Source organism: Oncorhynchus masou, chromosome 11, assembly GCF_036934945.1.
Source record: "Oncorhynchus masou masou isolate Uvic2021 chromosome 11, UVic_Omas_1.1, whole genome shotgun sequence".
NCBI classification, from domain to species: Eukaryota; Metazoa; Chordata; class Actinopteri; order Salmoniformes; family Salmonidae; genus Oncorhynchus; species Oncorhynchus masou.
In genome coordinates, this window is record NC_088222.1 from 54,405,325 (window position 1) to 54,422,943 (window position 17,619).

Consider the following 17,619-nt stretch of genomic DNA (forward strand, 5'->3'; position numbering starts at 1 on the left):
ACACTGTGTAATACATTCACACACAATGTCTATCATGCACACACATTTATCTCTGGATACAGATACATCCATTACAGTGTGGATACATATAAATGATATAGAGAAAATAAAGGCTGCGCACAGTCACATTAAGAGAAGCAGCCTTGTTTACAAGTTGGAACACTGGAATGTGAGATGTAATCTACACCTCCATTTGGCTGACACACATCCTCATTATTTAGTTAAATTATTTTCAACTTGAGTGCCATTAAATCTACTGTATATAGCCTACACTTTGTAATTCTGAACTTCTAACATGAGTGGGACGGGTGTGGCTTCATGACAATGAGCACACCAGCAACTTCCCACCGATTTGACCGTTCTAACGCAGTTACCCCTCAAACAGCTATGTGGGTGTCGGCTATCGCTTGTTAACTCTTGATTTGATTAAATCTATAAATCACTCTACAGCTCAACATTTATTATATAAATATATATTTATATGTTTGGGTGCTTTTAGCCCTTTTTCTCCCCAATTGATACCCAATTGTTATCTCCCGTCTTGTACCATCGCTGCGACTCCCGTACTGACTTGGGAGAGGCCAAGGTTCTCCCCGAAACACGACTCTGTCAAGCAGCACTGCTCACTTATCCCGCATCAATGTGTCGGAGGAAACACCGTACAGCTGGTGACTGAAGTCCTTGCGCCTGTCCCGTCACAAGGGGTTGCTAGAGCGCGATGGGACATCCCGGCCGGCCAAACCCTCCCCAAACCCGGAAGACGCTGGGCCAATTGTGCGCCGCCTTATGGGTCTCCGGGTCATTGCCGGCTGTGTAACAGCCAGTGACATCCCTAAGTGACCAATGTTAGTACTTACAGTATGTCAATAACCAATCATAATAGACAGTAAGCATATTGTAGCAACCCTAACCCACAACCTAGCGACCTTGTCAAGGGGATCGGATCTCTTGGCGTAACGACTTAGGTGTTGTGTTAATATTCGGTGTGTGGCAGACGTGGGAATCAAACCCATGTACTGTATTTGGTGTAGTACTGGGGTTAGAACTCTGTGGTGGTCTGATAGGGGTCAGATGGTTGAGGTACACTTAGTTTGGGAAGGGAATTGTGGTCAGAGAGGAAGAGTGCATGACCTTTGCCCTGTGGGTACCAGCTGTCACGCCCTGGCCATAGTTTACTTTGTATGTTTCTATGTTTTGGTTGGTCAGGGTGTGATCTGAGTGGGCATTCTATGTTGGATGTCTTGTTTGTCTCTTTCTGTGTTTGGCCTGATATGGTTCTCAATCAGGGGCAGGTGTTAGTCATTGTCTCTGATTGGGAACCATATTTAGGTAGCCTGGGTTTCACTGTGTGTTTGTGGGTGATTGTTCCTGTCTCTGTGTTTTGCACCAGATAGGGCTGTTTTTGGTTTTCGTACATTTGTTAGTTTAATCGTGTATAGTTTCCTTATTAAATAAAATGAATCACAACTACGCTGCATTTTGGTCCGCTCCTCCTTCCCACAACGAAAGCTGTGACACCAGCTGTACGTGACACCAGCTGTAATGTTCACTGTCTGTTCTTTTTTTTTTTCCCAATTTCGTGGTATCCTCTTGTTGTAGTAGCTACTATCTTGTCTCATCGCTACAACTCCTGTACGGGCTCGGGAGAGACTAAGGTTGAAAGTCATGCGTCCTCCGATACACAACCCAACCAGCCGTACTGCTTATTAACACAGCGCGCATCCAACCCGGAAGCCAGCCGCACCAACGTGTCAGAGGAAACACCGTGCACCTGGTGCCTTGGTTAGCGCACACTGCGCCCAGCATAGAGCGCGAAGAGACAAGGACATCCCTACCGACGCATTAGTTTGAACCCGGACGACGCTGGACATCGCCCCACGGACCTCCCGGTCACGGCCGGTTAAGACAGAGCCTGGGCGCGAACCCAGGGATGGCACAGCTGGCGCTGCAGTACAGCTCCCTTAAACGCTGCGCCACCCGGGAGGCCGTCTGTCTGTTCTTACTCAGACTACTAGAGGAGAGCGAAAGAGAGTTAGCATGTAATTACCTTTCAGATTAGTGTGTCAACCCGAACTGTACTGGGTCTGATATTTCCTTTTTAATTGGACTTTCCAGTACGGTTCCAGCAACTATGGTGGATGTATAACTTAGCTTGACTTAGTAGTGTGAAAAGGGAAAAAAAAAGAGAAACTGAGGGAAGATCGAGGGATAAAAGAGGACATAGGACAGTGGATTAGACAGTCGGCCACAGTGCTTAGTGTCTAATCATAAAGCGAGATTATTAGCACAGGATGTGGGGTAATTGGAGAGTTTGAGGCATCAGATTGTTCCTCTGCATAGGAACGTGTGGAAAGGTGCTTCAAAATATGACTGCAGCTTACATCAGGGAAATCTGATATGTGTAACTAGCTTATTGCAGATTAATATATAATGGGATAGTTCTCTCTGGCCTATTGCTTTTGATGTTATTTGCACAGGGTGAGGGGCAGGGAGGTAATACCATTAGGTTTATAGCATACATTTGACATTATATCCAGAAACTTACAAGATCAATTAAGGTTAAGGGCTTTGCTCAAGGGCACACCGGCAGATTTTTCACCTCGTCGGCTCTGGGATTCAAACCAGCAACCTTTTTGGTTATTGGCCCTTAACCGCTAGGCTACCTGCCGCCCTATACATAGGCTTCTCCCTCAACTCTTAAAAATGTTGCCTTCAGTTTCCATTTTCCTGCCTTGAGGCCCTTATCAAAGATTGCTGGTGCATTGCAGCTGACATGATCCACCCTCAGTCGTAGATATCTCCTCTATTGTTTTGGTTCATCACGTACTGTGATTTTTGTATGCTGAGCCTGCTGAATGATGTGAATTGCGTATTTAGGTTACATCCCAAATGACACCATATTCCCTCCATAGAGCACTGCTTTTGACCAGAGCATTATGGGCACTGGTTAATAGTAGTGCACTAAGGAATAGAATGTCATTTGGGATGGAATCTGAGTGTATCCATTCAATGTTGCTGCAGGACATGGGAACTTGATTATCATGTTTGTTCTTTTGACCCGTCATTTTCCAGCTATTACCGTCTGCCCAAACTGTGTGTGTGTGGTGGGTCTAATTGTTGGAGAGCATGGTGGCATTCGTTACCCTGTCTATCTGTTCCTATCACAGCTCCACTGGCTGGTGTGTTTGTCTTGAGGTTCACACGCGTGTGGCGAGCTTCTTCCCGGGTGACTGGAGCTTTTGGATGAGTGTTTACTTTTGAGCAGGATGAAGTTACCCAGACTCTGATCTAAGGCCTTTTTTGCATCCCTCCCCTAACCACACAGTTAGGATTTAGGGAGGGTAAGCTGATCCTAGATATGTACCCATATGAGAAACTTTACCCTGAACATTTTGACTTTTGCTCTTCTCTTGGTTTCCCCCTTGTGGTCAAAGCTGGATTGCTCTCTCTTGTCCACAGAACAGGCCGGCTGCGGTGCAGGGGTCCCCACACACTGGCCAGCCCCCGGCATGCATGAACCCCGACTTGATGAACGCTCCCTGGGTGAGAGAGGGGACTTTACACTGTCCCTCGAGCCCCATCTTCATGCCATCCTTCTCCTCATGCTTCGGGCAGGGCACTGCCCATCCATGCCACTCTCATGCCCGCTTTCCACTCTTGTGCTGTACACAGAGAGGACTTCACTGCTTTCATATCATAAGGCACTCAGGCCTTGGGGGTATTGCCCCTTTTCACTCTATCATGGATAAAATAGGTGAAGGGAAACAGTATTAGCTTGATGGAAATATAGGTATTTATTTGATTTGTTTTGTGGGCATATATATGTTTTAACATTTTAGGGTTATGTGGGCATATAGTGATGAGTTATCTTAGCAGGCTTATAATAGACAGCTTTGCCTTGTCTTTCTCTAGGTATGAATATAGAAAATGTTACATCCAAAAAGCAAAAGTTGTTTGTCAAACACCTCATGCGAGAAATCAACAAAATTCGTTTGCCATGATATGACTTCTGTGAAGGCAGGAAGGAAGACGTTCAGAAAGGTAATCTGAAGCATTGCCTACTTCTGCGACAAGAAAGATATGATAGTCCACTATATCCCTAGGCAAGTTCAAAGGATCAGTTAAACAAGACACTGCTTCAGTAATTTCATTTTAGTGTCTTTTCAAATAAAAAATCATGCCTCGTAAGCAACAGGTGTAGATCTGCTAAATTGTAATTATTCGCTCCTATGGCCTATTTATTGCCTACCTCCTCATGCCTTTTGCACACACTGGATATATTTTTTTCAACTGTGTCATTTACTTGTTTATTGTGTTATTGGCTTGTTTTATTGTTTATTCCATGTGTAACTCTGTGTTATTGTCTGAGTCACACTGCTTTGCTTGATCTTGGCCAGGTCGCAGTTGTAAATGAAAACTTGTTCTAGCCTACCTGGTTAAATAAAGGTTAAATAAAAAAATTAAGAACAGGTTTAGGGAACATTAATATGCTTACTGGCCCTTCCCAACAATGCAGAGGGAAAGAAAATAGAGAAATAGTAGAAAATAAAGCACGTAATAATAAATACACAATGAGTAACGATAACTTGGCTATATACACAGGGTACGAGTGCCTAGTCAATGTGCAGGGGTACTGGGAAATTGAGGTAGATATGTACATATAAGTAGGAATAAAGAGACAGATAATTAACTGTAGCAGCAGTGTATCTGATGAGTCAAACGGTCCATGCAGATAGTTTGGGTAGCTATTGGTGAAGTATTTAGCAGTTTTATGGCTTGTCGGTAGAACCGGTTCAGGGTCTTGTTGGTTCCAGACCATCAGTACCTCTTGCCGTGTGGTAGCAGAGAGAACAGTCTTTGACTTGGGCCTTCCACTGACACTGCCTGGTATAGAGGTCATGGGTGGCAGGGAGTTCAGCCCCAGGGATGTACTGGGCCGTACTCACTACCCTCTGTAGCGCCTTGCAGTCAGATGTCAAGCAGTTGCCTTACCAAGCGGTGATGCAGCCAGTCAAGATGCTGTCAGTGGTGCAGCTGTAGAACCTTTAAGGATCCGAGAGCCCATGCCAAATATTTTCAGCCTCCTGAGAGGAAAGAGGCATTGTCGTGCCCCATTCACAACTGTATTGGTGTTTGTGGACCATGATAGATCCTTACTGATATGGACACAGAGAAACTTGAAGCTCTCGACCCGCTCCACTACAGCCTCGTTGATGTGAATGGGGGTGTGCTCGGCCCTCCGTTTTCTGTAGTTCACGATCAGCTTCTTTGTCTTGCTGACGTTGAGGGAGAGGTTGTTGTCCTGGTACAACACTGCCAGTTCTCTGACCTCTTTATAGGCTGTCTCATCGTGGTCTGTGATCAGGCCTACCATCGCCGTGTCGTCTCAAAATGTAATGATGCTGTTTGAGTCTTGCAGTCATGGGTGAACAGGGAGTACAAGAGGGGACTAGACACGCAACCCTGAGGAGCCCTTTGTTGAGGGTCGGCATAGCGGATGTGTTGTTTAATTCCCTCACCACCTGGGGGATGTCCCATCTGGAAGTCCAGGATCCAGCTGTAGAGAGGTGTTTAGTCCCAGGGACCTTAGGTTTGTGATGAGCATGGAGGGCACTATTGTGTTGAAAGCTGAGTTGTAGCCAAAGAACAGTATTCTCACATAGGTGTTCCTTTTGTCCAGGTGAGAAAGGGCGGTGTGGATTGAGATTGCGTCATCTGTGGATCTGTTGAGGCGGTATATGAATTGGAATGGATCCAGGGTGTCTGGGATGATGCTGTTGATGTGAGCCATGACAAGGCTTTCAAAGAATTTCATGGCTACAGATGTGAGTGCTACAGGTCAAAAGTTAGAAACATTACCTTCGTGTTCTTGGGCAAAGGGCTATGGTGGTCTGAAACATGTAGGTATTACAGACTGGGCCAAAGAGCGGTTGAAAATGTCTGTGAAGACACTCGTCAGCTGGTCAGCGCATGCTCTAAGTACGCTTCCTGGTAATCCTTCTGGCCCTGCGGCCTTGTGAATGTTGACCTGTTTAAAGGTCTTACATCGGCTATGGAGAACGTGATCATAGTCGTCCGGAATAGCTGGTGCTCTCATGCATGGTTCAGTGTTGCTTGCCTCGAAGCGAACATAGAAGCTATTTAGCATGTCTGGTAAACTTGCATCACTCGGCAGCTCAGCGTCTGGGCTTCCCTTTGTAATCCATGATAGTTTTCAAACCCTGCCTCATCCGACAAGTGTCCAAGCTGGTGTGGTAGGATTCGATCTAAGCCCTGTATTGATGATTTGCCTGTTTGATGGTTCGTCAGAGGATGTAGCTGGATTTCTTATAATTGTCTGGATTGGTGTCCCGCTCCTTGAAAGCAGCAGCTCTAGCCTTTCGTTCGGTACAGATTTTGCCTGTAATCCATGGCTTCTAGTTGGGATATGTACGTACGGTCACTGTGGGGACGACATTGTAGATGCACTTATTAATGAAGCAGGAGACTGATGTGGTAAACTCCTCAATGCCATCAGATGAATCCCGGAACATATTCCAGTTTGTTAGCGAAACAGTCCTGTAGCTTAGCATCCGCTTCATCGGACCACTTCTGTATTGAGCACGTCAATGGTACTTCCTATTTGAGTTTTTGCTTGTAAACAGGAATTAGGATGATAGAGTTCAGATTTGCCAAATGGAGGTCGAGGGAGAGCTTTGTATGCGTTTTTTTGTGTGTGGAGTAAAGGTCATCTAGAGTTTGTTCACCTCAAGTTGCAAATGTTACATGCTGGTAGAAATGAGGTAAAATGGATTTCAGTTTCCCTGCATTAAAATCACTGGCCACTAGGAGCGCTGCATCTCGATGAGCATTTATTGGTTTGCTTATGGCCGTATACAGCTCGTTGAGTGCGGTCTTAGAGCCAGCATCGGTTTGTGGTGGTAAATAGACAGTTACAAAAAATATAGATGAAAACTCTCTTGGTAAATAGTATGGTCTACAGCTTATCATGAGGTATTCTAACTCAGTCGTACCTCGAGACTTCCTTAATATTAGAGATTGCGCATCAGCTGTTGTTAACAAAGAGACACACACCTCCCCCTTAGAGCTTACCCAGCGCTACCATTCTGTCCTGCTAATGCATAGAAAAAACAGCTAGATATACTGTGCCTTTGGAAAGTATTCAGACCCCTTTGACTTTTTCCACATTTTGTTACTTTACAGCCTTATTATAAAATGTATTAAATTAAAAAAAACACAATACCCCATAATGACAAAGCGAGAAGAAAAACAACAGGTTTTTAGAAATGTTTGCAAATGTGTATATATATAAAAAACTGAAATACCGTATTTACATAAGTATTCAGACCCTTTGCTGTGAGACACAAAATGGAGCTGAGGTGCATCCTGTTTCCATTGATCATCCTTGATGTGTCTACAACTTAATTGGAGTCCACCTGTGGTAAATTCAAGTGATTGGACATGATGTGGAAAGACACACAGCGGTCTACATAAGGTTCCACATTGAGAACCTTATGAGGTCAAAGGAATTGTCCGTAGAGTTCCGAGACAGGATTGTGTCGAGGCACAGATCTGGGAAAGGGTACCAAAACATTTCTGCAGCATTGAAGGTCCACAAGAACACACTGGCCTCCTTCATTCTTAGATGGAACCACCAAGACTTCCTAGAGCTGGACGCCTGGCCAAACTGCGAAATCGGGGAGAAGGGCCTTTGTCAAGAAGGTGACCAATAACCCAATGGTCACTCTGATAGAGCTCTGGAGTTCCTCTGTGGAGATGGGAGAACTGTCCAGAAGGGCAACCATCTCTGCAGCACTCCACCAATCAGGCCTTTATGGTAGATTGGCCAGACAGAAGCCACTCCTCAGTAAAGGTTGAACCAAGACTGAACTCTTTGGTCTGAATGCCAAGTGTCAAGTCTGGAGGAAACCTGGCACCATCCCTACGGTGAAACATGGTAGTGGCAAGATCATGCTATGTGGATGCTTTTCAGAAGGCAGGGACTGTGAGACTAGTCAGGATCGAGGCAAAGATGAGCAAAGTACAAAGAGATCCTTAATGAAAACCTGCTCCAGAATGCTCACGACCTCTGGGGCAAAGGTTCACCTTCCAACAGGACAATGGCCCTAATCACACAGCCAAGAAAACGCAGGAGTGGCTTCGGGACAAGTCTCTGAATGTCCTTCAAAGGCCCAGCCAGAGCCTGAACCAGATTGAACATCTCTGGAGAGACCTGAAAATAGCTGTGCAGCAATGTTCCCCGTCCTATCTGACAGATCTTGAGAGGATCTTTAGAGAAGAATGGGAGAAACTCCCCAAATACAGGTGTGCCAAGCTTGTAGCATCATACCCAAGAAGACTCACGGCTGTAATAGCTGCCAAAGGTACTTCAACAAAGTACTGAGTAAAGGGTCTGAATATTTTTGTAGTTGTGATATTTCCATTTTTTATTTGTAATAAATTAGCAAAAATATCTTTGCTTTGTAGTCATAGGGTATTGTTTGTAGATTGATGAGGGAAAAAACATTTTAATGTTAAGTCTGTAAACTACCAAAATGTGAAATAAGTCAAGGGTCTGAATACTTTCCAAGGGCACTGTATATTATCTATGTCCTTCAGCCATGACTTTGAGAAACATAGGATATTACATTTCTTCAGGTCCCATTGATAGGATAGTCTTGAACGGAGCGAGTCCAGTTTGTTCTCCAGAGATTGTACGTTCACCAATAGAACGGAGGGTATGTACGTTCACCAATAGAACAGAGGGTAGAAATGGTTTATGTACTAGCCAACGTCATTTCGTCAGGGTGCCCACATACATGTTGGCCCCTCATACGCAGCCGTTTTCTTTTCCAAGTCTCGGGGATTAGGGCCTAGTCCAGAGTGAGAAGTATGTCCTCCGCTACTGACTTGTTGGTAGAAAAGTAGAATCCAAATTGAGGTCACTGTTCTGATGTTCGGAAGCGCTTTTCGGTCATAGGAAAAGATGGCGGAAACATTACGTACAAACAAAACACACAAGATCACAGTATTGGTCAAGAGCCAGTAAAACAGCTGCTATTCATTGCAGCGCCATTGTCTCTTGTGTTGTTGCTACTAAATGTAGCAATGTTCACCTATGCCAGAATTGAATCCAAGGAGAGTTGTCGACAAGCGCACTGCACTTAAATTTGACAGGTAATTATTGCTTGAGCCTGCAGCTCACCTGCAGCTTTACCGTGAATGCCATATCCGCGAGGGTGAGGGAAATTGTATTTAAATGTTTTTGTCCACAACACGGCTTTGATTGAATCCCATCGCTAGTTATTTCACAAAAAAGGCCCTATGAAAAGAAGTGCAACTTTCTCACTTTACGTTCCAATTTCAACAAGGCTACCATGTTTCAGTTCACCCATCATTTTGCATTCTGACATCATCTGGTAGGGCCCACATGTTCACACTTAAATACGCTGTCATAGATTCACACTTGCTGGCAAAGACCTCCCTTCCCCTTCTATCCCTAGGTCCCCAATGGGAGTTTAGTGGTGGTGAAGTGCTGTATAAATCATATGGGAACCATATGGGTAACATGAACCATCACAGAAGATTCCTCCTTCACTTCATTAGACCACAGAATTGGGCTACACATGTATTATGTTACTCTGTAGCATGTGTCTACAAACAGCATGGTTCACAAAGTGGAACTTCAATATATGTCTGTCTGTTATTGTTGTCGTCCTGATTGACTTTTTACTGTTTCTCCTTCACTTCTTCCTCCGTTCTAAAGCAGTATCGTTATGAAGATGAGGACTCTCCACCTGAGCACGGGTTCCCGCGGCTGACCAACGAGGTGCGCGCCCCAGAGCTGGTGCACGTGTCGGAGAAGAACCTCTCAGAGATTGAGAATGTGCATGGCTACGTGTCCCACTCCCATATCTCCCCGCTCAAGGTTAGCAAACGTACTCTCCTGCACCCCTCAATCCAGTGAGCAAAACTGTCTGAAAATGCATAATTTCAACTGCAAAAGTTACATATTTTCAACCAGTGTTTTTCTCATTGGCGAGATCTCGCCAAACCACACCATGCATGACTGCCAACATGGTGGAATCCATGTTCCTCCCTATCCCTCTCTCTTGCTCTCTTGCTCTCTTGTTCTTTTTCTTTTGTCCCCTCAAGTTTCCTTTCTTTTCTCTCATTCTTTTTGTTTCTTTCTGTTTATTTCTTACCATCTCTTTCTCTCATTCCTCTTAGCCATTCCTTCTATTAATATCTTGAGTCATTCAAAAGCCATTGTGATTCTTACCCTGAGTCTTCAGTAAGTCTCATAAGTGCAACTCAGTACCCTACAGCTAACACAAGAACATCGCCGTGGTCATTTTATTAGGCACCAAATGTAAGAAAATTGACAAACAGGGAGGGACTACCTGAACTTGTCCAGTAAGAGATCCTTTAAATAATTGTCCATTAGGGACAGATCAAAATGTACTGGGGAGGGGTGGTCCAAAATATGGGAGGGTTGTCAAACTTTCTGTGTTGTTTTGGAGGGGCACAGGGGAGGGTAGTGCGTTTTTTCCCCTGGTTTACATTTGCACTTCTGCTTGCATTTTCCCTATAAACAATGGCTTGACACACTTTTGATATTACACTAATACATTTTTGAAATGTTTGAAGGTTTTGTATGGTGTGGCTATTATTAAGCTTTAGCTACTGCAGGGCTATGATATGAAGGCAGTGCGCCCCGGCACTCCAACTGACTCCAACAGTTGAACTTGAGGTGACATTTTCCGGCCTACCAGAGTTACTCCTATAATCTAACAATGTAATGCTTATCTTTATACAAAATATTAGGTAACATTTTTTACGAATTACACACCTTCTGTACGTTGATATCTGTATAGCAGATGCAGTAGCCATCTGACATAAAGAAATGCATTCTGGTGTCGTAGCATGCCACCGGCATATCTCTCGGTTAGGACTAAGCTTCTCTTACATTATTTATTTATTTATTTATTTATCTACTGGTCAAAAGTTTAAGAACATCTACTCATTCAAGGGTTTTTCTTTATTTTTACAATTTTCTACATTGAAGAATAATAGTGAAGACATCACAACTATGAAATACACATTTGGAATCATATAGTTACCAAAGAAGTGTTAAATCAAAATATATATATTTTTTCAAATACCCTTTGCCTTGATGACAGCTTTGCACACTCTTGGCATTCTCTCAACCAGCTTCACCTGGAATGCTTTTCCAACCTTCTTGAAAGAGTTCCCACATATGCTGAGCACTTGTTGGCTGCTTTTCCTTCACTCTGCGGTCCGACTCATCCCAAACCATCTGAATTTGGTTGAGGTCGGTGATTGTGGAAGCCAGGTCATCTGATGCAGCACTCCATCACTCTCCTTGGTCAAACAGCCCTTACACAGCCTGGAGGTGTGTTGGGTCATTGTCCTATTGTGAAACAAATTATAGTCCCACTAAGCCCAAACCAGATGGGATGGGGTATCGCTGCAGAATGTTGTGGTAGCCATGCTGGTTAAGTGTGCCTTGAATTCTAAATAAATCCCCTAGTGTCACCAGCAAACTATCCCTACACCATCACACCTCCTTTACGGTGGGAAATACACAGGCGGAGATCATCCGTTCACCCACACCGCGTCTCACAAAGACACAGCGGTTGGAACCAAAAATCTCCAATTTGGACTCCAGAACAAAGGACAAATTTGCACCGGTCTAATGTCCATTGCTTCTGTTTCTTGGCCCTAGCAAGTCTTTTCTTCTTATTGGTGTCCTTCAGTAGTAGTTTATTTGCAGCAATTCGACCATAAAGGCCTGATTCTCCTCTGAACAGTTGATGTAGAGATGTGTCTGTTACTTGAACTCTGAAGCATTTATTTGGGCTGCAATTTCTGAGGCTGCTAACTCTGATGAACTTATCCTCTGCAGCAGAGGTAACTCTGGGTCTTCCATTCCTGTGGTGGTCCTCATGAGAGTGCTTGATGGTTTTTGCGACTGCACTTGAAGAAACCTTCAAGGTTCTTGAAATTTTACGTTATGACTGACCTTCATGTCTTAAAGTAATGATGGCCTGTCGTTTGTCTTTGCTTATTTGAGCTGTTCTTGCCATAATATGGACTTGGTCTTTTACCAAATAGGGCTATCATCTGTATACCCCCCTTGTCACAACACGACACACAACGCAAACACATTAAGAAGGAAAGAAATTCCACAAATTCACTTTTAAGAAGGCACACCAGTTAATTGAAATGCATTCCAGATGACTACCTCATGAAGCTGGTTGAGAGAATGCCAAGAGTATGCAAAGAATCTCAAATATAAAATATATTTTGATTTGTTTAACACTTTTTTTGGTTAATACATGATTCTATATGTTATTTCATAGTTTTGATGTCTTGATGTATTCTACAATGTAGAAAATAGTAGGAATGAAGAAAAACAATTAAATGAGTAGATGTTCTAAAACATTTGACCGGTAGTGTGCATATTATATTTATATATACAGTGGGGAGAACAAGTATTTGATACACTGCCGATTTTGCAGGTTTTCCTACTTACAAAGCATGTAGAGGTCTGTAGGTACAGAAACCTTCAACTGTGAGAGACGGAATCTAAAACAAAAATCCAGAAAATCACATTGTATGATTAAGTAAATCATTTGCATTTTATTGCGTGACATAAGTATTTGATACATCAGAAAAGCAGAAACATGGTACAGAAACCTTTGTTGGCAATTACAGAGATCATACGTTTCCTGTAGTTCTTGACCAGGTTTGCACACACTGCAGCAGGGATTTTGGCCCAATCCTCCATACAGACCTTCTCCAGATCCTTCAGGTTTTGGGGCTGTCGCTGGGCAATACGGACTTTCAGCTCCCTCCAAAGATTTTCTATTGGGTTCAGGTCTGGATACTGGCTAGGCCACTCCAGGACCTTGAGATGCTTCTTACGAAGCCTTTCCTTAGTTGCCCTGGCTGTGTGTTTCGGGTCGTTGTCATGCTGTAAGAACCAGCCACGACCCATCTTCAATGCTCTTACTGAGGGAAGGAGGTTGTTGGCCAAGATCTCGCGATACATGGCCCCATCCATTCTCCCCTCAACACGGTGCAGTCGTCCTGTCCCCTTTGCTGAAAAGCATCCCCAATATAATGTTTCCACCTCCATGCTTCACGGTTGGGATGGTGTTCTTGGGGTTGTACTCATCCTTCTTCTTCCTCCAAACACGGCGAGTGGAGTTTAAACCAAAAAGCTCTATTTTTGTCTCATCAGACCACATGATCTTCTCCCATTCCTTCTCTGGATCATCCAGATGGTCATTGGAAAACTTCAGACGGGCCTGGACATGTGTTGGCTTGAGCAGGGGGACCTTGTGTGCGCTGCAGGATTTTAATCCATGACGGCGTAGTGTGTTACTAATGGTTTTCTTTGAGACTGTGGTCCCAGTTCTCTTCAGGTCATTGACCAGGTCCTGCCGTGTAGTTCTGGGCTGATCCCTCACCTTCCTCATTATCATTGATGCCCCACGAGGTGAGATCTTGCATGGAGCCCCAGACCGAGGGTGATTGACCGTCATCTTGAACTTCTTCCATTTTCTAATAATTGGGCCAACAGTTGCTGCCTTCTCACCAAGCTGTTTGTCTATTGTCCTGAAGCCCATCCCAGCCTTGTGCAGGTCTACAATTTTACTCATCCTAGTCCTTCTGGTCTTGGCAATTGTGGAGAGGTTGGAGCCTGTTTGATTGTGTGGACAGGTGTCTTTTATATAGGTAACGAGTTCAAACAGGTGCAGTTAATACAGGTAATGAGTGGAGAACAGGAGGGATTCTTAAAGACAAACTAACAGGTCTGTGAGAGACGGAATTCTTACTGGTTGGTAGGTGATCAAATACGTATGTCATGCAATAAAATGCAAATGAATTACTTAAAAATCATACAATGATTTTCTGGATTTTTGTTTTAGATTCTGTCTCTCACAGTTGAAGTATACATATGATAAAAATTACAGACCTCTACAAAACCTGCAAAATCGGCAGTGTATCAAATACTTGTTCTCCCTACAGTATATTTATAAGTATATTCAGACCCCTTGACATTTTCCACATTTTGTTACGTTTCAGTCTTATTCTAAAATAGTTTTTTTTATTCCTCACCAATCTCCACATAATGAAAGAGCAAAAAGTTTTTATTTTATTTTAAATAACCCCCCCCCCCCCCCAAATTTTAATATCACATTTACACAAGTATTCAGACCTTTTACTCAGTACTTTGTTGAAGCACCTTTAGCAGCAATTACAGCATTGAGTCTTCTTGGGTATAACGCTACAAACTTGGCACACCTGTATTTGGGGAGTTTCTTCATATCAAATTTCATTTGTCACATGCACCGAATACAACAGGTAAATGCTTACTTGCAAGCCCTTAACCAACAATGCAGTTTTTAAAAAAATACCTTTTTTTAAATGTAAGAGATACGAATAACAAGTAAAGAGCAGCATTAGGTAACAATATAAGGGCTATATACAGGGGGTACTGGTACATAGTCAATGTGCGGGGGCACCGGTGTCAAGGTAATTGAGATAATATGTACTTATAGGCAGAGTTATTAAAGTGACTATGCATAGATAACAGAGAGTAGGAGCAGCATAGAAGATGGTGGGCGGGGGGGCAATGCAAATAGTCCGGGTTGCCATTTGATTTGCTGTTCCGGAGTTGTATGGGTTGGGGGAAGAAGCTGTTTAGAAGCCTTATGGACCTAGACTTGGCGCTGCGATACCGCTTGCCGTGCGTTAGCAGAGCAGAGAGAACAATCTATGACTAGGGTGGCTGGAGTCTTTGACAATTTTTAGGGCCTTCCTCTGACACCGCTTGGTATAGAGGTCCTGGATGGCAGTGATGTACTGGGACGTACGTACTTCCCTCTGTATTGCCTTGCGATCGGAGGATGAACAGTTGCCATAATAGGCAGTGATGCAACCCGTCAGGATGCTCTCGATGGTGTAGCTGTAAAACATTTTGAGGATCTGAGGACCCATGCCAAATCTTTTCAATCTCCTGAGGGGGGAGTAGGTTTTGTCATGCCCTCTTCACGGCTGTCTTGGTGTGCTTGGACCATGTTAGTTTGTTGGTGATGGGGACGCCAAGGAACTTGAAGCTCTCAACCTGCTCCACTACAGCCCTGGGAATGGGGGCGTACTCGGTCCTTTTCCTGTAGTCCACAATCATCTCCTTTGTCTTGATCACGTTGAGGGAAAGGTTGTTGTCCTTGCACCACATGGTCAGGTCTCGGACCTCCCTATAGGCTGTCTCATCGTTGTCAGGCCTACCTGTGTTGGGTCATCAGCAAATTTAATGATGGTGTTGAAGTTGTCTGGCCGTGCAGTCATGAGTGAACAGGGAGTACAGGAGGGGACTGAGCATGCACCCCTGAGGGGCCCCCGTGTTGAGGATCAGCTTGGCGGGATGTGTTGTTACCTACCTTTACCACCTGCGTTCAGCCCATCAGGAAATCGAGAATCCAGTTGCAGAGGGAGGTCCTGAGCTTAGTGATGAGGGTCCTTAGCTAAGTGTTGAGCTTTGAGGGCACTATGGTTTTGAACGCTGCGCTGTAGTCAATGAATAGCATTCTCACATAGGTGTTCCTTTATGTCCAGGTATGAAAGGGCAGTGTGGAGTGCAATAGAGGTTGCATCATCTGTTGATCTGTGAGGTATGCAAATTTGAGTGGGTCTAGGGTTTCTTGTATAATGGTGTTGATGTGAGCCATGACCAGCCTTTCAAAGCATTTCATGGCTACAGACGTGAGTGCCACGTGTCGGTAGTAATTTAGGCTGGTTACCTTAGTGTTCTTGAGCACAGGGACTATGGTGGTCTGCTTGAAGCATGTTGTTATTACATACTCCGACAGGGAGAGGTTGAACAGTGAAGACACTTGCCAGTTGGTCAGCGCATGCCAGTACACATTCTGGTAATCCTTCTGGACTTGCGGCCTGTTTAAAGGTCTTACTCGCATTTGCTAAGGAGAGCGTGATTACACAGTTGTCCCGAACAGCTGATGCTCCCATGCATGTTTCATTGTTACTTGCCTTGAAGCAAGCATAAGTTATTTAACTCATCTAGTAGGCTAGTGTCTGGGCAGCTGGGCAGCTCGCGGCTGTGCTTCACTTTGTAGTCTGTAATAGTTTGCAAGCCCTGCCACTTTTGATGAGCGTCTGAGCCGGTGTAGTATGATTCAATCTTAGTCCTGTAATGACTCTTTGCCTGTTTGATGGTTCGTCCGAGGGCATAGTGGGATTTCTTTTAAGCTTCCGGTGTAGACTCCTGCTCCTTGAAAGTGGCAGCTCCTTTAGCTCAGTGCGAATGTTGCCTGTAATCCATTGCTTCTGGTTGGGGTATGTACGTGATGTCACTGTGGGGACGACGTCCTCAAGGCACTTATTGATAAAGCCAGTGACTGATGTAGTGGACTTCTCAATGCCATCGGAAGAATCCCGGAACATGTTCCAGTCTGTACTCGCAAGACAGTCCTGTAGTTTATCATCTGCTTCATCTAACCACTTTATTATAGATTTTATGGATTTTCCTGCTTTAATTTGTGCTTGTAAGCAGGAATCAGGAGGATAAAATGATGGTCAGATTTGCCAATTGGAGGGTGTGGGAGAGCTTTGTGTACGTCTCTGTGTGTGGAGTATAGGTGGTCTAGAATGTTTTTCCCCCTCTGGTTGCACATTTAACATGCTGCATTCATCCACTAGGGGCGCCGCCTCTGGATGAGCGGTTTCCTGTTTGCTTATGGCGGTACACAGCTCATTGAGTGTGGTTTTACTGCCAGCATCGGTCTGTAGACAGCTACGAAAAATACAGATAAACTCTCTTGGTAGATAATGTGGTCTACAGTTTATCATGGGATACTAGAGAGACTTAGATATTGTGCACCAGCTGTTGTTTACATATGCATAGGCCCCCACATGTGTCTTACCAGAGGCTGCTGTTCTATCCTGCCGATAGTGTATAACCCGCCAGCTGTATGTTCTTAATGTCGTCGTTCAGCCATGACTCTGTGAAACATAAGATATTTCAGTTCGTCTCATTTATTTTCCAGCGATTGAACGTTAGCTATCAGGACTGAAGTTAAAGGCATATTGGCCACTCGTCGCCTGAGCCTCATAAGGCATCTTTTTCCTACGTTTCCTTTCCCAGCGAATCATGGGGATCCGGGCATGGTCGGGTGTCTGTAGTATATCCCTCTCGTCTGACTCATTGAAGAAAAACTCTTAGTCTAATCTGAGTTGAGTAATCGCAGTACTGATGTCCAGAAGCTCTTTTCGGTCATAGGAGACGGTAGCAGCAACATTATGGACAAAACAGGTTACCAACGCGAAAAAAATGAACAAAATAGCATGGTTGGTTAAGAGCCGATAAAACTGCAGCCATCCCCTCCGGCGCCATCATGCCATTCTTCTCTGCAGATACTCTCAAAATCTGTCAGGTTGGATGGGGAGGATTGCGACACAGCGTTTTTCAGGTCTCTCCAGAGATGTTCGATCGGGTTCAAGTCCGGGGTCTGGCTGGGCCACTCAAGGACATTCAGAGTGTCACGAACCGGCTCAAAGCCCGTAACA

At 44.3% G+C, this 17,619-nt stretch overlaps 1 protein-coding gene across 13 annotated transcripts in view; it reads left to right on the forward strand.

Moving 5' to 3' along the window:
* LOC135548842 (disks large homolog 2-like) overlaps nt 1–17,619 on the forward strand; it is a 437,518-nt gene that overhangs the window by 177,717 nt on the left and 242,182 nt on the right. For 12 of the 13 annotated variants that reach the window (XM_064978837.1, XM_064978825.1, XM_064978836.1 and 9 more), the window contains exons 6-7: nt 3,460–3,543; nt 9,767–9,928. In XM_064978837.1, coding sequence (XP_064834909.1) covers nt 3,460–3,543; nt 9,767–9,928 — 246 coding nt within the window. The remainder of the gene's footprint in view (nt 1–3,459; nt 3,544–9,766; nt 9,929–17,619) is intronic. The other variant, XM_064978833.1, reaches the window with a different exon arrangement.